The sequence below is a fragment of the Lampris incognitus genome, chromosome 1, assembly GCF_029633865.1.
Source record: "Lampris incognitus isolate fLamInc1 chromosome 1, fLamInc1.hap2, whole genome shotgun sequence".
NCBI classification, from domain to species: domain Eukaryota; kingdom Metazoa; phylum Chordata; class Actinopteri; order Lampriformes; family Lampridae; genus Lampris; species Lampris incognitus.
This window is the reverse complement of record NC_079211.1, coordinates 131592695-131618035: the sequence shown is the minus strand read 5'-3', so window position 1 is coordinate 131618035 and position 25341 is coordinate 131592695. Positions and strand designations below refer to the sequence as shown.

Genomic DNA, 25341 nt, shown 5'->3' with positions numbered 1-25341 from the left:
GCACTTATTGTAAGTCGCTTTGGATAAAAGCATCGGCTAAATGACTGTAATGTAATGTGAAAAGAAGCAGCTGGCAACTCCACACATGTATCGCAAAAATCATGTGGTAGTCTGCAGCCCTACTCGGATCAGCAGTGGGGGTGGAGCAGCGACCGGAAAGGCTCAGAAGATTGGGGTATTGGTCGGGTACAATTGAGGAGAAAAAAGGGCGGGGGGGGGGTCAAAGAAAAAAGAAAGGAATAAGCTGTGGTTCCTCAATAACTTATCCCCATACTAAGACCCATTGGGACCAAACCAGTAGACCCAGCAGTAAGGTGGTGTATGTGTGCATGTATGGATTTTACCAAGAAAGCGGACATGGTATTTCAACATGTTTATCAACAGGAGAGTGGGGGAAAAGTATCTATAAAATGCAAAGGTAGAGTAACAATATCTGTTATGGAACTGAATAATTCAACAGTGTGACCCATGTGGGGTTGTTAATGTAGATAAAATTATTTTGCCCTTGATTCCTTGATTGTGCTCATAAGTAGCTGATGGGCGTCTAGTGTTTGCTCAGAAATGTTATGAAGTAGTAATTGTAGTTTTTGGTTTTGCCTCCACATCTTTCCCTGTTTTGCATTGTTACTGGGTCTATTGTTGTACTATTTTGCGGGTATTTACGGTGAATTATAATGATGTGTGAATTTCACATTTTCTCTCCAGACATGTTGGTTGTTTTCTTGATTGGACAATGCTCACTGTTGAATGAATGTAGAGGATACGCTAAACGCTGGTGTTTATTTCAATAGATATGCTGTGATTGCAGTTAACCCAGCCATGGCCTTTACTATATGTGTAAATTGTTGCATTGGACCGGAGTGTGAGAGCAAACTATGATAGAGATGTAGATATGTGTATAATAGTCATGCATACGAAGCTTCACAATGCAATGCTGTAGTTGTCTTATCATTCACTTCTATGTTTTTGCAGTTTGTTGTATTTTAGGTGCGTCTGTGTGTTATCTAGTCTTCCTTGTCAGTCAATGGAGTTTAATGTCTTCCCAGCCAAATGTGGCCCGGTTCCATTCCTGGCCAACTCAGAAGTGGTGTGGCAAAACAGAAGTGTTGTGATCCATCGTTGTGTGGATGGATATCACAGCTGGAGGGGGAGCAACATCTCCATATGTGACACTGGGATTTGGCAGAAAGCCACGCTGACATGCATGGGTGAGTAACAAAACTGCAAGTAAAAAAAAAATTCTCACCATAATTTGTTTTATAAAAACTTTTCTTGGGGTCTTCCGGGTGGCGCTCAACGGCGATGCACACGTAGCTCGGTAGTTCGTCCTCAGCAACTACTAAACTCCTTTTTTCAGTTACTCTTTCGACCAACATTGATAACACATCGCAGCTTAATGTCTCAAGGAAAGTCCGGAGGCAAACGGGAAGGCGAGCGTCGCCGTTAAAGAAAAACCTATGGTTACGATGCCAAAGGAAGAGTTCGACAACGCCATATCTAACGCTGTTAAGACCGCGTTGCTCGAACAGCAGTGACCTTAACACGTTAATCCAGTCGGCAGTGAAAGAAGCGATCAACAGTGTCCTCATCCCACAGTTAACAGAACTAATGCGTCAAATTCAACATATTGTAACGTGCATGGATAAGAAGACACGGGTCTGACCCTTTAGTCGAGCGGTTAGCGATGTCTCCTGCGGTGCGGGCGATACGGGTTCGCTTCCCGGCCGCGGTAGTTCCTGTGGTTGCCCCCCGAATTCGCTACAATATCAAAGATAATATGCGTGAAATGGCCAAAGGCCTCGAGTCCTCTCACAAAGCTATCCGGAGCAACACGGCTAAGTGACGCGCTGGAGGCTACGGTGAGAGCTAGCAAGCAACAAGCCAATGATCTTCAGCATCAAGTGGGGGAACTCACCTCAAACATCACTCAGATGGAGGACCATAGCCGGAGGTCCAACGTGAGACTAGACGGGCCGAAGGAAGGCCAGGAAGGGTCGGGCGCCGTTGGTTTTCTGAGCAAAAACTTGCCGAAGTGGATACATTCATTGGGAGAACGGGTTATACGCATAGAGAGGGCCCATAGACTTTACAGTAGAGTTAGCACAGATGCTAACCGGCCTCGCACGCTGATCTTCAAACTGCTGGACTTCTCCGATCGTCAAGCCATTTGAAGGGAGCTAGAGCTCAGCCCGTTAAGCGTCACAAGCAAACCTCGCTGTTCTTCCCGGATTACAGCAGAGAAACGACGAGCAAACGGAAGGAGTTCGCCCCGGTCCTCAAGAGGATGATTTCGCTTGGGCTCCAGCCGTTCCTGCTTTACCCGGCCCAGCTGAAAATCTCCTATCGTGGGCACACTATCAATCTTGGGACGCCACACGAAGCCGAGAAATTTCTTCAAAACACCTTTCAACCCCCACCAGCCCTGTAAAACCAAGAAATGGCCGCTTTGCTCTGGGAGCCGGACAACGGCGACAAGATGGACGCCTCATCACCGCTACCGCGAGTTAATATTGCCCACAGCTAAACGAATTTGGGACAGTATGCTTTACACTGTAACTGCCTGCTAATTTAGCTATTAAGCAGTGATGGGACTTGAACTGATGTTGCTATTGTTCACTCTTTAGGGCTGTTTATTCCTCACATTGCTTAACAAAGCTTGTTGGGAGTTTATGGCATTCTGCTGTGCAGGTTATCTGATAGTTTATGTCATGGGGACTGAATCGTTCACATCACACATTGTTCACTCTTCCTATTGTTTAGATAAGTTGGTTGATATTTATGATGTTCTATTGTGTGTTTTATTTCGCGTTTTATATCATGGACTGAATAGCCCACAGTGCTGAAGCTTTTTGTGTACCATGTGTATTATGCCAATTTCAACATCTCTTCTGTTTTTTTGTTTGTTTGTTTTCCGTTGTTTGTTGAACATCATGAGACCTAGGAGGGGAGAGGGGTTATGAGGAGTGGCCTTGCAGTACGTGCGCCACCGGAATGACTAGTGTATGTTCCATGCAAACCTTAGGTGTAACAAGGACCTGGAGGTTTGCCTGTTTGTATATAGTTCTGTTGTTAAACTTTCAATTAGTCTATGTTAAATGTATTGTGCGGCCATTAGCTATCAAGGGACATATTCTCAGTTTAAGTCTTTTCTTTACTACTCATATAAAGTGGACTGTTTACATGTTATTTTGCTACACTTCTACGCCACCATTTAAATGGCCAACTTAAATATCTTGAGCTGGAACGTTCGAGGTCTGAACTCACCCTTTAAGCACACTCCTTGCCTGGAATTTTTACACCGCAAACGTGTTTCTATAGCTCCGATTCAAGAGACACACCTGACAGCGAAGGACGTACAGCGGTTCCAAAACAAGCACTATAAAATTATAGCTCATTCATGCGTGTCAACTAAAGCTAGAGGTGTCCTGATTATAGTGGAAAAGGAAATTACAGCTTGCGGTTATGAAGAATGGTGATGACAATGATGGTGGATTTGTCTATGTGCTGCTCTTCTCTATTAATTATACAAAACTTCTATTAGCGTGTATCTACGCACCTAATGTTTTTGATGAAAACTTTTTGCCCTCCATCAGTGCGACTCTGTTACGTTATCGAGACCCTCATTGCATTGTCTCTGGTGATTACAATACCACAGTCTCCCCAGAGCTTGACAGATCTACAGGCGCACTTAACGCAGCTCCTCCCTCATCCTTAGCTCTAAGCTCCTTCTGCGTTGACTTGAAGTTAGTGGATCTCTGGCGCATTCGTAATGGCAAAGTTGAAGCCTATTCCTTTCATTCTAGTCGTCATGGCACCTCCTCCTGGATTGATTTAATATTTGTCAGCCCTTCTCTTATAAATAATATACCCTATATAAACATGCTCCCTATCTTAATTTCTGATCATGCCCCTGTGTCATGCACTTTAACACCATTAATCGATTATCCCAAAGCATGCAGGTGGAGATTTAGTGACTCTCTGCTTAGCAATGCTGATTTTCTGTCACAAATGAAAACACAACTTGGTGAATTTATTGAACAGAACGTTGGATCATGTGACGATCCCCAAACATTATGGGAAGCAGCGAAATGTTTTATAAGAGGCACATGTAGTAGTTTTTCTTCTAGGTTAAAAGCTGAGCACAGTAAGCGGTTTTCTGAAATTGAGTAGGAGATAGACAGAGTGGAGAAGGCGCAGAGAGAAACACCCTCTGAAGCCAACACCAATATTCTCGAGGCGTTAAGGGGAGAATATAGAAATTTATCCATAAGCAAGGCTGAGTTTATTCTACATACAACACAGATATTATTATGATGCCGTCCGTCCGAGTAGACTGTTAGCCCTCCGGTTAAAACAAAATGAATCCAAAGCAGTGATTAATGCAATTCGTTCAACAGAAGGTGACATTGTTACAGATCCCAGTCCAATCAACAATGTTTTCAAAAAATTTCTACAGCAGTCTCTACACAGCAGACTGCCGTGTAGACATGAAGAAGTGCACCATGTTTCTTCAAAATTTAGCTTTGCCTTGTCTGGACCACTTAGAGAGCTGAAAATTAGAAAGCCCCATCTCTTTAGAAGAGCTTGAAACAGCAGTAAAAGCTCTCCAAAAGAGCAAGAGTCCTGGTTTGGATGGCCTACCTCCGGAACTGTATCTAGCCTTTTGGGATCAGGTAGGACCTCTTATATTGGGCTCTATAAACTTTGCCATGGAACAGGGATCCTTTCATAGGGACCAGAGAAATGCACTCATCACCATCTTACTCAGGAAAGGTAAAGATCCACTTGAATGCTCAAGTCATCGCCCAATTTAATTGATTCGTGGAGATGTGAAGCTTTATGCCAAGGTACTGGTTACTCGCATGGAGGCGGTAATTGGGAAGTTAATTCACTTTGATCAGACGGGATTCATGAAAGGAGAGTAGCATCAGATAATGTTAGGAGACTCCTACATGTTATCGAGGTTGCGGATTACATTCCAGAGTACTGTGCTGTTCTCTCTCTTGACGCTGATAAAGCTTTTGACAGGCAGGAATGGAGTTACATAGGGCTGGTCATGGAGAGATTCGGATTTGGGCCTAACTTCATCTCCATGACACAAACGCTATATGGTCATGCTACAGCATCAGTTCTGACAGGAACATGTCAATCACAACCCTTTCCTTTACATCGCGGAACCGGATAGGGTTGTCCACTTTCCCCTCTGCTCTTTGCCTTGCCCCTAGAACCCCTGGCTCAGTCCATCAGAGAGAGTGACACAATATCTCCTATAGACCAATTTAGACACTATACTTCATTATATGCAGATGATTGTCTTCTTTTCATATCTAATATTCGGACATCACTACTGCAGATCCTAAAACTCTTTGATCTATTTAAAGGGATGGCAGGATATAAAATCAACTGGACTAAATCTGCTCTTCAATTGAAAACCACGGCATTTAAATACCAGTTTCACTGCTGACATCCCTAACTGTACATCCTTTACATACCTTGGCATAAAGATTTAACCCAGTCTTAGTAGAATAGTTCAGGAAATTTTCTTGGCTGTGAAAAAGAAGATTACAGATGATCTGAAGAGGTGGGTCTCTCTTCATGTGTCTTTACAAGGCAGAGTTACAACTATCAAAATAAACATTTTGCCTCAGATTAATTTTTTAAATTTTTATGATCCCCCTAGCACCATAACCTAAATTTATCACAGAAATGCACTCCCTCATATCACAGTTCATTTGGGGAGGAAAGCGTGCACGAATCAAACTTACAACCTTACAAAGAACCAAACTCACTGGAAGCTTAGCTGTCCCAAACCTTAATTTTTATTAGTATGCCTTTCAAATTAGACCACTGCATGTTTGGAGAAACCAGGAATCTGAGGTCCCTTGGCGGGCTATGGAGGCAGCACACGTGAAGCCACACTGTCTGGAAGACTTATTATATACAGGAAGGGGGCGCAAAAACATTTATCTACAATACGGGAGCATTGTAACCAATTCTATTGATGTATAGAAAAAAGTGGAACTGATGATAGGCAGAATAGATTTATTTCATCAAACATCTCCACTATGGAATAACTATCACCTTCAATCAGGTGGGCAGCCTTTTACATTTCCCTCATGGTCACAAAAAGGCGTCTTTACTCAAGTTATATTTTTAACAATGCTAGACACTGTTCATTCAAAGATATTAGGGAGCAATATGATTTACCAGGCACCTCTTTCTTTTTTTTGAGACTGAGATCTGCAATGAAAACATATGGGGTGCCCTGGAAGGGGCCTTTGCCAGAGCACCCTATGGAGGAGTGGATCAGTCTTGGGCGGGGTACTCGGGGGACAGTGACACGTGTATATATATATATATATATATATATATATATATATATATATATATATATATATATATATATAAAACTCTCTGCTTGATTACTCTAATAAGACACTGGGAGTTGAAGGGGTGTGGGCCAGGGAACTCCGCATTGTTGGTCTGGAACCAAATTGGGAAACGATATGGTCTAACATAAGCAGTACCTCTAAAAATCTTGCGCATCAGCTTATACACTATAAGATGATTCACAGAGCATGTGCTACACCAATCAAATGTTTTAAAATGAAACTAATTACCAGCCCTAACTGTACTCACTGCCGGGCTCAGGTGCCAGGCACAACAATGCATATGTTTTGAGACTGCTCACTGATCAGAGATTTTTGGACACAGGTTATGTCAACGTTGTCAGAGTTATTAGGATCAACAATATTGCCTCATCCCTGCCTTTATCTGCACAATGACGATTCGTCTCTGTCTCTCAATTTAAATTAGCAAAGACTAAGGCTGGCAGGCTTTACTGCAGCAAAAAAGACCATACTGAAATTGTGGTTTAATCCGAAACTTCCTTTAATTAAGTGCTGGATGGCATTCTACCAGAGCATAGTGTCTCTTGAGTGTACAACAGCACGACTCGATAGAGCCAGGCCTGCCACTGTGCAGTTATGGTCAGGCATAGCTGTGTCCATAAGAGACTACCTTAAAAGAAAGGATCTCCCCCTTCCCGCACCCCTCCACACCCAGTAACATCAGACCTGGAGCAGGCCAGCTTTGGAAGTTAGTAGAAATGAATGGTTATATATACAATGTATAGTTCTGTTTTATTGGTTTTTTTTCTTTCTTTTCTTTTCAGTCCACTGTTATTTGTTTTTCCCTTGGGAATGTCTGTCTCTTACTCTCAGCTACTGTGGATACGTTTTTTTATTCTGTAAAAATTTTTCCCCTTTATTTCGGTCCTTAAACATTGTTACCAATGTGCTGCCCTGTTGTTGATTGTGTGTTTGTTGTGTCCTGCTTTTTAAAAATTGTTGATCACAAAAAAAAACAACAACTATTCTTGGTATGGTCAATGGAGTGGGCAAGTAGCAAGAGCACGATAAGCATGGTTATCAATGAATTTTATTGTGAAAGGAAAAGTAAATTGCTGAGGATTGGTAAGAATAAAAATATGAATGGCCGACTTGTGTTGGCGCTTATCTCTGTTTCATCACTGCTTTATGTCTTTATCCCCCCCCCTTTTTTTTTGTTCCACCTTTCATCTTACTGGTTAGCCAGCAAATACATTAAAGAGGTGGGTTAAGGGCGTCCGGGTGGTGTGGCTGTCTATTCTGTTGCCTACCAACACAGGGATCACCAGTTTGGTCCCCGTGTTACCTCTGGCTTGGTCGGGCATCCCCAAAAACACAATTGGCCGTGTCTGTGGGTGGGAAGCCGGATGTGGGTATGTGTCCTGGTGGCTGCACTAGCGCCTCCTCTGGTCGGTCGGGGGGCCTGTTCGGGGGAGGAGGGACTTGGGGGAATAGCGTGATCCTCTCACGCGCTACATCCCCCTGACGAAACTCCTCACTGTCAGATGAAAAGAAGCAGCTGGCGACTTCACACATGTATCGGAGGAGGCATGTGGTAGTCTGCAACCCTACCCGGATCAGCAGTGGGGGTTGAGCAGCGACCAGGGCGGCTCGGAAGAGTGGGGTAATTGGCCGGATACAATTAGAGAGAAAAGGGGGGAAAATAAAAAAAAGAAATAAGCTGTGGTCCCCCAATAACGTATCCCCATACTAAGAGCCATTGGGATCAAACCAGTAGACCCAGCAGTAAGGTGTATGTGTGTATGTATGGATTTTACCAAGAGAGCGGACATGGTATTTCAACATATTCAATAACAGGAGAGGGGGGGGGGGTATCTATAAAATGCAAAGGTAGGGTAACAATATCTATTATGGAACTGAATATTTCAACAGTGTGACCCACATGGGGGGTTGTTAATGTAGATAAAGTTATTTTGTCCTTGATTCCTTGATTGTGCTCATAAATAGCTGATGGGCGTCTAGTGTTTGCTCAGAAATGTTATGAAGTAGTAATTGTAGTTTTTGGTTTTGCCTCCTCGTCTTTCCCTGTTTTGCATTGTTACTGGGTCTATTGTTGTACTATTTTGGGGGTATTTACGGTGAATTATAAAGATGTGTGAATTTCACATTCTCTCTCCAGACATGTTGGTTGTTTTCTTGATTGGGCGATGCTCACTGTTGAATGAATGTAGAGGATACGCTAAACGCTGGTGTTTATTTCAATAGATATGCTGTGACTGCAGTTAACCCAACGATGGCCTTTACTATATATGTAAATTGTTATATTGGACTGGAGTGTGAGATCAAACTATGATAGAGATGTAGATATGTGTATAATAGTCATACATATGAAGCTGCACAATGCAATGCTGTAGTTGTCTTATTATTCACTTCTATGTTTTTGCAGTTTGTTGTACTTTAGGTGCGTCTGTGTGTTATCTAGTCTTCCTTGTCAGTCAATGGAGTTTAATGTCTTCCCAGCCAAATGTGGCCCGATTCCATTCCTGGCCAACTCAGAAGTGGTGTGGCAAAACAAAAGTGTTGTGATCCATTGTTGTGTGGATGGATATCACAGCTGGAGGGGGAGCAACATCTCCATATGTGACAACACTGGGGTTTGGCAGAAAGCCACGCTGACATGCATAGGTGAGTAACAAAACTGCAAATAAAAAAAAAATTCTCACCATAATTTGTTTTATAAAAATTATTCTTGGTATTGTCAATGGAACGAGCAAGTAGCAGGAGCACGATAAGCACGGTTATCAATGTATTTTATTGTGAAAGGAAAAGTACAGTCCTGATGATTGGTAAGAATAAAAATATGAACGGCTGACTTGTATTGGAGCTTATCACTGTTTCATCTCTGCTTTATGTGTATTCTTTTTGTTGTTTTTTTTGTTTTTTTGTTCCACCATTCAACTTACTGGTTAGCCAAAAAATACATTAAAGATGTGGGTTCAGGGCATCTGGGTGGTGTGGCCATCTATTCTGTTGCCTACCAACATGGGGATAACCGGTTCGAATCCCCGTGTTACCGCCGGCTTGGTCGGGCATCCGTACAGACACAATTAGCTGTGTCTGTGGGTGAGAAGCCGGATGTGGGTATGTGACCTGGTCGCTAGCACCTCCTCTGGTCAGTCAGGGCGGCTGTTCGGGGGGAGGAGGGGGAACTGGGGGGGGGGGGGGGGATAGCGTGATCCTCCCACATGCTACGTTCCCCTGGTGAAGCTCTTCACTGTCAGGTGAAAAGAAGCAGCTGGCGATATCAGAGGAAGCATGTTGTAGTCTGCAGCCCTCCCCCGGATCGGCAGAGGGGGTAGAGCAACAACTGGGACAGCGCAGAAGAGTGGGGTAATTGGCTGGATACAATTGGGGAGAAAAAGAGGGAAAAAATCCAAAATGAAAAAAAAGATGTGGGTTCACTGATATGCTAGTCCGTTGGCCCCTCGCTCTTTGTCCTGCCATCGCTAACCACAGACATCAGGACGGTAAACTCCAGTCGACTATCTGACCTGTCTCGCTGTGTTTGGTAGTATCACACTGCAGCCTCTCACTGACAAAAACAACATGTTGGATCTACTCAAAAATTGTTGTGCCATCTGGTTCCACACAACTGTGTTATAGGTTACTTTCTAAGCAAATTGATTTCTTAATATAAAGTATACTCAAGAAATTAGAGAATTAACTAACACATTTGTGTGGAACCAGCTGACATAAGATTTCTAAGTAAAACCAACATTTAATTTTTCCTGAGCGCTGCACATGGAACCAGTGGATAAATATGGAGCAGTTTTTCTTGTCACTGTCCTTCATCCACCTCAAGTCAGTTTTACAAAGATATGTAAACATTTCAACATCATGTTGAAGCACGGTCTCCCTTTGTCTCTCGTTATCAAGGGACATTTTTTCATGAATGATTTTTGAAGCGGGTGGCACAGTGGTTAGCGCAGTCACCTCACAGCAAGAAGGTCCTGGGTTTGAGCCCCGGGGTAGTCCAACCTTGGGGGTCCTCCTCTGTGTGGAGTTTGCATGTTCTCCCTGTGTCTGCGTGGGTTTCCTCCAGGTGCTCCGGTTTCCTCCCGCAGATATGTAGGTCACGTCAATCGGCCATACTAAATTGTCCCTAGGTGTGAATGTGTGTGCCGGGCCCGTGATGGACTGGCGGCCTGTCCAGGGTGTCTCCTCGCCTGCCGCCCAATGACTGCTGGGATAGGCTCCAGCGCCCCGCGACCCGAACTCGGATAAGCGGCTTGGATAATGGATGGATGTTGAAGCACGGTGGCCCAGAGGTTGGCACTGTCGCCTAACAGCAAGAAGGTCCTGGGTTCGAACCCTAGGCCGCCCCAGATCATTTCCATGTGGAGTTTGTATGTTGTCCCAATGTCTGTGGGTTTCCTCTGCGTGCTCCGGTTTCCTCCCGACATCAAAAGACATGCATGTTAGGGTTAATACTCCAGCTTGTGCCCCTGACCAAGGTAATGGAAAGAAGAACTTGAGTTGGTCCCTGGGTGCTGCATGGCGGCTGTCCACTGTTTCCAGTGTGTGTTGGGATGGGTCAAATGCAGAGGATGAATTTCCCCTCCGGGATTAATAAAGTGCATCTTATCTTATCTTATGTTCTTTACATCTGCTAATATTTTGCAGAAATCAAGCCAGCTATCACTGACTTGGTTGTTTTTAATGAAAAATGCCTGTGGTGGAAAGCAGAGAAGTATGAAGATGATACAGAAGTGTATAAGGTAAAACCGAGCTTAATGTAGCTTAACCCCCTTCAGTTGTACCTGTTTACCCTTGCAAAGATCATCTAAATATGTTCATTATCTGTTATTTTTCCTGTAAGTAACATGTATGAGAGAGGGATTTTTAATTTTCCTGTGTTTATAACCTGAATACAGATATGCATTTGTATGGACAATGCAGAATGAATTCTTTTTTAACCAAAATTGATGACATCATTTCAAGTTAACATATGGATACCAGGACCACATAAAGAAAGTCAAAAGCACAGTAACATTTTACAAAAATGAGCAATGAGGAGAAAGGGGAACGTTTGTGACACCTCCTCAAGGCTCCTTGTTCTCCAGGCCAAAGCTGAAAAACAATTTCAGTACAGTTGTCTATATAGTCAAAATACAGTTTTGTGATTACAATTCAGTTATTTGCATTTTTTTCTTTTACAATTGTAAATCAAAGAAAGGGGGGTCTAAATATCCATGCCCTTAATCACCACCCTGACTATACCGTCATATACGTAGTTACGCACAAGCCATCTACTACTATAACTACTACTACTACTACTACTTTTGGCTGTTCCTGTTAGGGGTTGCCACAGTGGATCAACTGTTTCCATTTCTTCCTGTCTTCTGCATCTTCCTCTGTCACACCAGCCACCTGCAGCCCTCTCTCACCACATCCATAAACCTTCTCTTTGGCCTTCCTCTTTTCCTCATCCCTGGCAGCTCCATATTCAGCATAGTTACACACAAGCCATAAGACCCTTAAACTGATCAATCAATCAATCACAGACTGTCCCTTCATTATTGAAAATGCACACTTAAGCTGTTCATTATGACTACTGTCACCGACTGCATAATCTGCAATTTGCACAAGTTTATTGTAGTGGTTGCTATCAACTGTGCCATCTGCTATTTGCACAATTTACTGTTTAGTACACCACTGCATATGTTACCTTTCTATTGTACAGACATTCTCTATGTCATTTAAATTTTTTATTTTTTTCTTCTCAAACACCCTGAAACATTACAGTTCAAAACTTACTTTTCATATGGTAGTCTACAGGTAAAGTATACAAACACAAACAAAAAACAAAAATGGAAAATGAAAGCAAACACAACAGCATAGCATAGCATGATAGATCACAGCTTCTCCCCCTCCCCACAACACACAACACTCCACCTGACATATACACTCACCGGCCACTTTATTAAGCACACCTGTCCAACTGCTCGTTAACACAAATTTCTAATCAGCCAATCACATGGCAGCAACTCAATGCATTTAGGCATGTAGACATGGTCAAGACGATCTGCTGCAGTTCAAACCGAGCATCAGAATGGGGAAGAAAGGTGATTTAAGTGACTTTGAACGTGGCATGGTTGTTGGTGCCAGACGGGCTGGTCTGAGTATTTCCGAAACTGCTGATCTACTGGGATTTTCACGCACAACCATCTCTAGGATTTACAGAGAATGGTCCGAAAAAGAGAAAATATCCATTGAGCGGCAGTTCTGTGGGCGAAAATGCCTTGTTGATGCCAGAGGTCAGAGGAGAATGGCCAGACTGGTTCGAGCTGATAGAAAGGCAACAGTAACTCAAATAACCACTCATTACAACCGAGGTATGCAGAAGAGCATCTCTGAACGCACAACACGTCGAACCTTGAGGCAGATGGGCTACAGCAGCAGAAGACCACACCAGGTGCCACTCCTGTCAGTTAAGAACAGTAAACTGAGGCTACAATTCGCACAGGCTCACCAAAATTGGACAATAGAAGATTGGAAAAACGTTGCCTGGTCTGATGAGTCTCGATTTCTGCTGCAACATTCGGATGGTAGGGTCAGAATTTGGCGTCAACAACATGAAAGCATGGATCCATCCTGCCTTGTATCAACGGTTCAGGCTGGTGGTGGTGGTGTAATGGTGTGGGGGATATTTTCTTGGCACACTTTGGGCCCCTTAGTACCAATTGAGCATTGTGTCAACGCCACAGCCTACCTGAGTATTGTTGCTGACCATGTCCATCCCTTTATGACCACAGTGTTCCCATCTTCTGATGGCTACTTCTAGCAGGATAACGTGCCATGTCATAAAGCTCGAATCATCTCAAACTGGTTTCTTGAGCATGACAATGAGTTCACTGTACTCAAGTGGCCTCCACAGTCACCAGATCTCAATCCAATAGAGCACCTTTGGGATGTGGTGGACCGGGAGATTCGCATCATGGATGTGCAGCCGACAAATCTGCAGCAACTGCGTGATGCTATCATGTCAATATGAACCAAACTCTCTGAGGAATGTTTCCAGTACCTTGTTGAATCTATGCCATGAAGGATTAAGGCAGTTCTGAAGGCAAAAGGGGATCCAACCCGGTACTAGCAAGGTGTACCTAATAAAGTGGCCAGTGAGTGTACATTAAGGCTTCTATATTACTACCTAATGATCCCCACCATTAATAAATCTGAGGAATCTCCCCCACATTTCAGTGAATTTAGACACGAAATCCTTCAGTTTGGCTAACATTAACTCGTATGAGGCAGTAACTGTCATGAGTTGGATCCAGTCCTTATAACAAGGTGTGCTTGTATTTTTCCAGTTCCTTAGTATAATCCTGGCTGCATTAAGAAAGCCTGCAAGGGCAAACCCAAACTGTGCCTTTGTAAGTCCAGCTGGTAGAACGGATTTGTCTCCAAGAAGGCAAAAATGTAGCGAGCTTGGCAAGGGCTGATCCAACCACTCCTCAATAGCCCCAATCACTTGGGTTCAGAATGAGGAAACCAGAGGACAGTCCCACATGAGGTGTAGAAAAGTACCCATAGAACTGTTACATTTCCAGCACCCATTGCTTTGAATTAGACCAAGCCTTTTAAATCTGACTGGAGTCCAATAATATGTATGAATTATTTTATAACGTATAAATTTGCTCTTACTATCCCTTACTGGCCAACCCATGTGTCATGGCATTTATTTAATTCCACTCTGACAATAAATAAGGAGCAAGAAAAAAAACTCTTATAGTATTGTCACACTTTAATATATGTTCATGAATATGATGCACAAGCCTAGATGCTTGAATGCACACTGATCAATACAGTATAGTCCAGGGGTGGTTAACCATGTGCCATGGAGAGCCGTGTGTATGCAGGTTTTCCTTCCAGCGGCACTCCACACCAGGTGATTTCACTGCTTAGCAACCCTTCAACCAAAGAGGAAGAATGTATCAGTGAAATCACCTGGTGTGGAGTTGGGTTGGAATGAAAACCTGCATACACACGGCTCTCCATGGCACATGGTTAACCACTGCCAGTCTCTCTTATTGGGCAATTGTCTTTTCTTCCCCTCCTTATCTCATGTCTTCCAGCTCACATCCCACCAAGGCAATTTCTCCAATTACTGTGTACAAACTTGCTACACTCAGCAGAGGAATGTATGGGAAACTCACTATCAACCAACAGTTAACAATAGGCCTTTATTTGATCACATGGAGAAGACACTTGAAAAGATTTACTTTGTTCTGTTACACATGAAGTTTAAGCATCTGTCTAAGCAATGTAAAATAAAGTTGAAGATGGTATAGGTCAGGGTGGCACGGTGGCACAGTGATTAGTGTGGTCACCTCACAGAAAGAAGTTTCTGGGTTTGAGCCCCGTAGTCCAACCTTGGGGGTCATCCCGGGTCATCCTCTGTGTGGAGTTTGCATGTTCTCCCTGTGTCTGCATGGGTTTCCTCCATGTGCTCTGGTTTCCTCCCACAGTCCAAAGACATGTAGATCAGGTGAATCGGCCGTACTAAATTGTCCCTAGGTGTGAATGTGTATGTGTTGGCCCTGTGATGACCCGGCAGCCTGTCCAGGGTGTCTCCCCACCTGCTGCCCAATGACTGCTGGGAATAGGCTCCAGCATCCCCGCAGCCCTGAGAGCAGGATAAGCAGTTTGGATAATAGATGGATGGTATAGGTCCTACATGGTTAAAGATTAAAAGTAAGAAAACATTATTTATTGCCTTTGAGGATCCACAAAGCTCACCTTTTCCCCCTTCCATGTAAAGCAAAGCACAGCTGGGTATGCCAGCGTGAAATGAACATCCAAATCTTGCAACTTCTTTCTGACCTCAGTGAACTGCCTCCTCCTCTCTGCAAAATCCTTCATCATGTCAGGGAACAGGGATAGTTTACAGCCGTCCCAGTGGATCCCTTCATGAGCCTTCGCCCTCACTGCAGCCAAGATGCGTTCCTTTTCCAGAAAACTATGAAAGCATATATTGACTTGACAAGGCAGAGCACCTTCTGCTAGCAGATCAGTGTACCAGCTGCAGCTCCGAATCGGCTAGATCCACTTCCAGAGCCTTGGAGAAAAATTGCTTCATGCGCTGCCGAAGCTTGACCTTATTTTCAGATTTTTCTTTCAGTTCAAAGAGCTGTACATTGAGGCACCTCTCTCTGTTAGCCATATCTGTCACAGATTCTTGAAGCTCTGAACACTCTGAACACACATTTATCTTAAGCAACTGCTTCAGGCATCTGTTCTCATCGTCCAATTCAGATATCCGAGCCTCAGCCTCATTGAGTTGTTGAAAAATGGCTGCCACATCAGTTTTCATTTTACCCTTGAGTGGTCTTGACACTGGTCACATCTGATTGCAGAGTTGATAAGGTGCCACTAAATCGAGCCATTTCCTCCATTGCAAACCCAGGTGGTGCCATAGCTAGTGCTGGTCACAGCTCCTTTTCAGTAAGCCTGGATGGAGTGCCACTTGCCATGCTAGCATAGCTAGCACCTTCTTAGCCACTCTTGTTTTTGAGTTAGTACTTGCGGTTGTCATGCCGAAAATCAGCTAAACTAATATGCATTCACACATGGTAGTATTCACATGTATATCAGTGACACTGTCTTAATATTGGGGAGTCAGTTGAATCATAATTATGAATAAATTCTGGGATTCATGTGGAGTGACGTTAGATGTCCATCTTGGTCAGCGGTCCCACGTGACTCCTGTACAGACATTCTCTAACTGTAGCACACTGTCCAACCAAGTACATCCAAAGTCTGCACTGACTGCTTTTGCACATGTATTCTGCTCTTGCACTTTGAATCTCTAAGTACTTTTATAAGTACTTTTATTTTTCCACTTGTCTAGCCAGCAAAACAAGCATTTAATTATGAGAATAAGCGCAAACTTACTTTTCATAAATGACAAATAAACTTGAAACTTGAAACACAACCCCACTTTGGGGCTGCTCAGTTTAACTATAGTCTTCTACTACTGTCACTTGGTAGGACCAATGGAGCAACTAAACATATTTTAAGAGGGGGGGGGGGTTCTTAATGAATTCAACAAGCAAATTAAAGGTAATACATCAAAGGTAATACATTTACGGTCAGACACAAAATCAATCTTATTCAGGAAAATAAGAGGCATGTTCAGGGTGAAAACTAAATCAAGAGTGTGTCCACGGTTATGTGTGGGGCCAGTGACATGCTGCACAAGGTTAAAAGATTTATAAATGTTTAAAAAAATCTATGACAAATGAATTAAAAGGATTATCAATATGGATATTAAAATCTCCAACTATAATGACCCTATCAAATTTAAGAACAAAAGACGACAATACCTCAGAGAATTCATTAAGAAACAAGGAAAGGAGACGGCATTACTTATCCACTCCTCCAGCCCAGAATTTACAAACAGGGAATTTGAGTCAGCAACTTTCGGGGGGACCAGCTTGCATTCAAAACTGTGAGGTTTTGCCTGACTGACACCATGTGTGTATCATCTGCAGGTGATTTATATGGGATCCAGGGCATACCAGAGGTTGTTTCATGACAAGAGGAAGCGTTTTCTCAACTCCAAGGCTGACCGGCTGCAACTGTGCCTCAATCTGCTGCCTGCCACAAACTACAGCATCTCCATCACTGCAGTGTCTGCCAAATTCACTGTCACCGTCACCACTAACACTAGTCTGAAAGGTATCACAATACAGGAAAACACAGATTCACTCTGATGACTATAAAAACACAGTGGAAGCAATCTGATGCAGTTAATGTACAACTAACTTTTCCAATAATTTAGACCGTTGTAAGATAAATAGCACTGGTGCATTCCTTTAATATAAGTCAATATACAAAGAGCTGATGCAATAAATATAATTTTGAGTCAAAGTGATCTAAAAGTAATTGAATAAACATAGATTTGGGGTGGAGCATTGTGGTCATCTCAAGTTGTTATTATATAGAAAAGACAAACCAAGATAAACATGTCAAGGTTGTCCTTTTTCATCTCCAGCACCTCAGGCACCAGTTATCTATTACAGAGAGGTCGAGACTCCATTGCCGACACTGAGGCTGCTCAGACCGACAGACACACTGGACCAAATAAGGTATCAGCAAAGAGAAGGCTGCTAGGTTTGGATATGAAGCCAGGTTTACAATTTCATATGGTTTGGTTGTCTCTGATTGGCTGGTTGTGTCACTGATATTTTCTGACTGAGGACAGACCTGTCAGCTGAGACCCTTTGTTCTGTTTAGTGTCTCATTGCATCAAAACAGGGTAGTCATTTACGCATACAGACAGGTGACAAATGAAAGAAAAACCCAACATAAAGTGTCTTAGTAAGTTCGTTTGTCTTGTGACAAAATAATGCTGTTGAGGGTAAAGGGCAAGATATACAAATCAATGGTTAGGCCTGCCATGCTATATGACAACAGCAGAGAGGCTAGAATCTACATTGCAGGTAGTAGAGATGAACATGCTGTGTTGGTCCTTGGGGGTGACTAGAATAGACCGGAAGAGAAATTAAGAAGTGAGAACTACGTTCAAGCTCAGAGGAATGGATGAGAAGTTGAGAGAGATAAGATTGAGATGGTTTGGACATGTACAGAGAAGAGGCATAGACTATATAGGACAGAGGGTATTGGACCTGGAAATACCTGGCAAAAGAAAAAAAGGAAGACCAAGGAAAAGATGGAGAGGCCAGATAGAGGAGGACATGGGGAGGACTGGGCTGCGGGAGAGGGATACATCAGACAGAAAGCTATGGAGGGTAAAAATCCGCTGTGATGACCCCTGAGAAACAGGATCTGACAGCCAAGATGGCATCAGTGTAATTCGTGTTTTTATACAGTAGACCATCACTTAGTGCAAAACTTGGATTTAATCACCCCTTTGAATTTAAAACGACTGAAAATAGCTGTCTGATGAAGAAATGCTTCATTAGAACTTTGTAATATGCTTCTGACCAACTTTTTGCTATTCTATTTGGGAAAACTGTACTTGCTAACATAGCTCACTCTTGCTAGCTTAAGGTTACGTCCGCCTGGAAAGATAATCGCAATGGATAACAAGGTAAATAAGGAGGAAGATATCGAGACTGTAGTTGAGAGAGTAAAACGTGTACACGACTACATGAAACAGCCCGCCAACAGCAACTCAGCCAAATATCAGTCTCTTACAGAGACATTGATTACAGTCCGTGTAAGAAAGTTATCCGAAGAGAGGCCCCGGAGTTCATAACAAACGCCACCCTACTCGCTGCATTCAACAACTACTACTACTACTTTTGGCTGCTCCCGTTAGGGGTCGCCACAGCGGATCATCCGTTTCCATTTCTTCCTGTCTTCTGCATCTTCCTCTGTCACACCAGCCACCTGCATGTCTTCCCTCACCACATCCATAAACCTCCTCTTTGGCCTTCCTCTTCTCCTCTTCCCTGGCAGCTCCATATTCAGCATCCTTCTCCCAATATACTCAGCATCTCTCCTCCACACATGTCCAAGCCATCTCAATCTTGCCTCTCTTGCTTTGTCTCCAAATCGTCCAACCTGAGCGGTCTCTCTAATATAATCGTTCCTAATCCTGTCCTTCTTCGTTACTCCCAGTGAAAATCTTAGCATCTTCAACTCTGCCACCTCCAGCTCCGCCTCATGTCTTTTCGTCAGTGCCACTGTCTCCAAACAATATAACATAGCTGGTCTCACAACCATCTTGTAAACTTTCCCTTTAACTCTTGCTGGTACCCTTCTGTCGCAAATCACTCCTGACACACTTCTCCACCCACTCCACCCTGCCTGCACTCTCTTTTTCACCTCTCTACTGCACTCCCCGTTACTTTGGACGGTTGACCCCAAGTATTTAAACTCAAATGCCTTTGTCACCTCCACTCCTTGCATCCTGACCATTCCACTGTCCTCTCTCTCATTCACGCATAGGTATTCCGTCTTGCTCCTACTGACTTTCATTCCTCTTCTCTCCAGTGCATACCTCCACCTCTCCAGGCTCTCCTCAACCTGCACCCTACTCTCGCTACAGATCACAATGTCATCCGCGAACATCATCGTCCATGGAGACTCCTGCCTGATCTTGTCCGTCAACCTGTCCATCACCATTGCAAACAAGAAAGGGCTCAGAGCCGATCCTTGATGTAATCCCACCTCCACCTTGAACCCATGCCTCATTCCAACCGCACACCTCACCATTGTCACACTTCCCTCATACGTATCCTGCACCACTCCTACATACTTCTCTGCAACTCCTGACTTCCTCATACAATACCACACCTCCTCTCTCGGCACTCTGTCATAAGCTTTCTCTAAATCTACAAACACACGATGCAACTCTTTCTGGCCTTCTCTATACTTCTCAATCAACATTCTCAAAGCAAACATCGCATCTGTGGTGCTCTTTTGTGGCATGAAACCATACTGCTGCTCGCTGATCATCACCTCTCCTCTTAACCTAGCTTCTATTACTCTTTCCCAAATCTTCATGCTGTGGCTGATCAACTTTATACCTCTGTAGTTGTTACAGTTCTGCACATCGCCCTTGTTCTTGAAAATCGGTATGCTTCTTCTCCACTCCTCAGGCATCCTCTCACTTTCCAGGATTGTGTTAAAAACAATCTATTTAAAAACTCCACTGCCATCTCTCCTAAACATCTCCATGCCTCCACAGGTATGTCATCAGGACCAACTGCCTTTCCACTCTTCATTCTCTTCATAGCTGCCCTCACTTCCTCCTTGTTAATCCACTGAACTTCCTGATTCACTATCCCTACATCATCCAACCTTCTCTCTCTCTCATTTTCTTCATTCATCAGCCCCTCAAAGTATTCCTTCCACCTTCTTAGCACACTCTCCTCACTTGTCAGCACATTTCCATCTCTATCCTTGATCACCCTAACTTGCTGCACATCCTTTGCAGCTTGGTCTCTCTGTCTAGCCAATCGGTACAAGTCCTTTTCTCCTTCCTTAGTGTCTAACCTGTCATACAACTCACCATACGCCTTTTCCTTTGCCTTTGCCACCACTCTCTTTGCTTTACGCTGCATCTCCTTGTACTCCTGTCTACTTTCTTCATCTCTCTTACTATCCCACTTCTTCTTTGCCAACCTTTTCCTCTGTATAATTTGCTGTACTTCCTCATTCCACCACCAAGTCTCCTTGTCTTCCTTCCTCTGTCCTGATGACACACCAAGTACCTTCCTAGCTGTCTCCCTCACTATTTCTGCAGTGGTTGTCCAGCCATCTGGCAACTCTTCACTACCACCCAGTGCCTGTCTTAACTCCTGCCTGAACTCCACACAACAGTCTTCCTTCTTCAACTTCCCCCATTTGATCTTCGGCTGTGTCTTCACTCGCTTCCTCTTCTTGGTCTCCAAAGTCATCCTACAGACCACCATCCTATGCTGCCTAGCTACGTTCTCCCCTGTCACCACCTTGCAGTCTCCAATCCCTTTTAGATGGTGCCTTCTACATAAGATATAGTCCACCTGTGTGCACTTTCCTCCACTCTTGTACGTCACCCTGTGTTCCTCCCTCTTCTTGAAATATGTATTCACCACAGCCATTTCCATCCTTTTCGCAAAATCGACCACCATCTGTCCTTCCACATTTTTCTTCTTGACTCCATACCTTCCCATCACCTCCTCATCACCTCTGTTCCCTTCACCCACATGTCCATTGAAGTCCGCTCCAATCACCACTCTCTCCTCCTTGGGTACCCTCTCCACCATGTCATCCAACTCACTCCAGAATTCTTCCTTTTCATCCATCTCACACCCAACTTGCGGGGCATATGCGCTGATAACATTCAGCAATAAACCTTCAATTTCCAGCTTCATACTCATCACTCTGTCTGACACTCTCTTCACCTCCAGCACACTCTTGACATACTCTTCCTTCAGAATTACCCCTACCCCATTTCTCCTCCCATTCACACCATGGTAAAAGAGTTTGAACCCACCTCCGATACTCCTGGCCTTACTCCCCTTCCACCTGGTCTCTTGCACACACAGTATGCCTACCTTTCTTCTTTCCATCATGTCAGCCAGCTCTCTCCCTTTACCAGTCATAGTGCCAACATTCAAAGTTCCAACTCTCACCTCCACATGTCTACCCTTCCTCCTCTCTAGCTGCCTCTGGACATGCTTTCCCCCTCTCCTTCTCCTTTGCCCAACAGTAGCATAGTTTCCACCGACACCCTGCCGGTTAACAGTACCGGTGGCGGTCGTTGGTAACCCGGGCCTCGACCGAGCCGGTATGTAAGTCTTATTTATGATCCGCATATTTGATTTGGCAAAGATTTTACGCTGGATGCCCTTCCTGACGCAACCCTCCCCATTTGTCCGGGCTTGGGACTGGCGCTAAGGATGCACTGGCTTGTGCATCCTCAGTGGCTGGGTTTCGCTGCAATCAACAAGATTGCTGAAAATCAAGACTCCTTTCTTGAGAAACTAAACTGTATTGAGAAATGGGTCAACAAGAACACCAATACTATCCACACTCTGTCCACTTCTGTTGGAGTTATGAAGGAGCAGGTGAGGGCTCTTACTACTAACATGACAGAGCTGGAGCAGGAGGTCCAATCTCTAAGGACAGAAAATAATGTGCTACGAGACCAGATGAATGAAATCGATGCCTACAAGAGAAGATGGAACTTGAAGATATCTGGTGTCCCGCAATGACAAAGCGAAAACGTTAAGATGACCGTGATTGATCTACTGTCCAGAGTCTCACTGGAAATCAAGGATTCCCCCCAAAACTTGTGGATGTGGCACATTGAATTGGGCCCAAGAAGGATAAGAGCAACAGAAGTGATACTAATACACATCCACACCGCATTATTGTAATTTCTGTCTTGCACATACTATGATTGTGTATGGACATATCTTAAAAACTCAGAAGTTTTGAAGCAAAAAAATAAAATAAATCACACAACATGTAAAAGATGCAAGAGCCAAGCTGTGGTCACTTGTGGAACAAGCGAGAAAAGAAGGGAAGTTGGGTGGCTACAGTGGTCCATTCGCTATCATCGCTAGAAGAAAGATCTCTGCACAAGATGTCACCACATCACCAGATGGTTCAGTAGCTGCCTTATCCCATGCCAAGGTTTCTACTTGATATATTATCTCCATTGAGGTTTCTGGGTGATTTCTTTTATTAAGTTAATCATAAATGGAAATTAACTTTATCTTAAAGGAGATTATGTTTAGTTGCCGAGGTTATTGTTAGTTTGTGAAGGCTGAGGTTATTGTCAGTTTGTGATCATATGAAAGCTCAATGGACTCAAGAACATTGCGTTTTTTCTACACTGTTTAGACAGTATGCCTGGGGCTGTTTTAGAAGGGTCAGGTACGTTCTCTATTTCATTTTCTATATATATTTTGTTTATTTTTATTATCAGCAGGGGGCACCAGTCTCCTTTCTATACAGAATTTGTCTCCTTGCCTGCGCCCCACTTCTTACAAGATGACTTATTTTCTTTCCTAATGAAACTGTTTATTTAGTCCCTATTTTTTATCCACTGATTGAAGATTTTGAATTATTTCCTCTATATTTAGGCTAAGCCATAAGCACTTTCTACTTTGCCTTTCGTTTTCCGCATTCAGGAACTTTCGCCCCTTATTTTCTTTTACAATTTTGGAGAAAATGCATCTCTTTCAGTTTTGCAATATCGTCTTTGAGTCTGCAGTACAGTTTAACATAGGGGTGTAATTCTCAGTTTTGCACTTCTTTCCACAGTTTCAGGTTACACACTTTCAAGTCTCTACCTATAAGGTAACTTTGTTTTTTTTTTAGTATTATGTCACAATTTTCTCTTTCTTGTTTTTCTCTTAATGTACGAGGGATAAGAGAAATAACCAAAAGAAAAGCCTTATTTTTGTTTTGTAAGACAAAAAAAGAAGACATTTACTCTTTACAAGAAATGTATTCATGTCAAAGAGATTAAACATTTTGGCGCAATCAGTGGGGTGGAAAAGCTCTTTTTTTGTCATGGTTCTAATCATTCAGGGGGCATTATGATCTTGTTTGATCACAGCTTTAATGGATCTGTTATTGAATCACAACTTTCTTCTGACAGCAGATGGATTTTAATGGTTATTAAAATTGATGATTCGTTAATTATTTTACCTAAAGTTTATGGTTATAATAGGACCGCTCTAAATAACGTACTCCTTCAAGAATTGTCTACCAACACACTCACTCTAAAAAATAGATTTCTTTCAGCCACACTCATTATTGGCGGTGACTTCAATGAGGCCCCAGATTTGTATGTTGACAGATCTCCCCCAAGAGGCAGAACTAGTAACTTAAACTTTGTTATTAATGCTTTTTGTTGTCGTCTATCATTAGATGCTTTTAGATTTGTACGTCCAAACTCATCTGATTCATTTACATGGTTCAAGGCTGACTTATCTCAAAAATATCACATTGATCTTTGGATCTCTGGTTCTCTGGCACCCTCCTTATGCTCAAGAAATATCTCTCCGGCGCCCCTGATGGACCATGCTAGAATTGATCGTGTCCTATCCAATCCAAAAGCCAGTAAACAAAGAATTCCAGGATACTGGAAACTTAATTCTTCTTTCCTTCAACAATCCTCCTATTGTTTAGGCATTAAAAATGTATAAATAGCTTCATTACCAGGCATGATATCTCCTCTATTTCTAAATGGGAATTGTTTAAATTTGAATGTAGGACATTTTCCATCAAATTTGGCGAACAATATTCAAAAACTAAAATGGCAAGAAATGCTATCATTTTGAAGGAAATAAATATTTTAAATATACTACTTCCTAATGGTGAAGATAAAATAAAATTGCATTCTTTACAAGAGGAGATCAATGTGCTTTATATTGAAAAAGCAAAAGGGGCATTTATGAGATCAAGGTCAAAATGGCTGGAATTTGGGGGAAAAATTCATGGTACTTTTTTAGTTTGGAAAAAATACGTGGGGAAACTAAAAAGATTTGTATATATGTCAATATGTCAATAACATTCTGACTCCTGACGAGGAAACAATCTCTACTTTTATTTCTAATTTTTGTCAAAAATTGTACACTTCTTCTTTTGACCCTCAATCTTGCAGCTCCTTCTTTGATAAAGCTTGCTCATTTATTCCTAAAATAACTCAAGATAGTATTGAACTTTGTGAAAGTCCTTTAACTGATGATGAACTTGATGTTGTTATCAAGAATGTCCCCTTCAACAAAAACCCTGGACCCGATGGGTTACCATTTGAATTTTACAAAACTTTCTTAAAGATATGATTTTGGCTGTCTTTGAGAAATCTATTGAGAACAGATAGCTAACTGAATCAATGGAACAAGGTCTTGTTGTTCTCATCCCTAAGCCAAACAAAGATAGTTTATATTTAGATAATTGGCGTCCAATATCATTATTAAACTCAGATTATAAATTGTTCACTTCACTGTATACTAAACGACTTAAACCCTGTCTGAATGAAATTATATCACCAACTCAGTCTGGGTTTATGAAGGACAGACACATAACTAATAATATTCATTTAATCCTAGATTTATTAGATTATTCTGATTTAATTAATGAAGAAGCAGTTAATCCTTTATTAGATTTTTACAAAGCCTTCGCCACTGTGGAACACCTAGTCATAAGTGAAGCTTTACTTCATTTTGGCTTTTAGGAACATTTCAGAAAAATGGTTCACATAGTCTACAAAAATATCAATAGCAGTGTCTCTTTAGTTAACAGTACTTCATCTCGTTTTGATGTTAAATGAGGTGTCAGATAAGGGTGTCCGATATCTCCGTTTTTATTTTTAATTAATGCCGAACTTCTTAACCAATACACTATACAAGTATTGAAGGTGTAAAAATAGGAGAAAATAACTTAATAATTAGTCAACTGGCTGATGACCCTTGTGGCTTTTTAAAGAATGACGATCAAGTACCGGTCATATCGGAGG

General features: G+C 42.6%; 1 protein-coding gene across 3 annotated transcripts in view; it reads left to right on the top strand.

The window, feature by feature from the left end:
- susd1 (sushi domain containing 1) overlaps window positions 1–25341 on the top strand; it is a 55507-nt gene that overhangs the window by 14874 nt on the left and 15292 nt on the right. For 2 of the 3 annotated variants that reach the window (XM_056288833.1, XM_056288835.1), the window contains 5 exons: window positions 1047–1208; window positions 8871–9035; window positions 11034–11128; window positions 16904–17090; window positions 17407–17500. In XM_056288833.1, coding sequence (XP_056144808.1) covers window positions 1047–1208; window positions 8871–9035; window positions 11034–11128; window positions 16904–17090; window positions 17407–17500 — 703 coding nt within the window. The remainder of the gene's footprint in view (window positions 1–1046; window positions 1209–8870; window positions 9036–11033; window positions 11129–16903; window positions 17091–17406; window positions 17501–25341) is intronic. The other variant, XM_056288834.1, reaches the window with a different exon arrangement.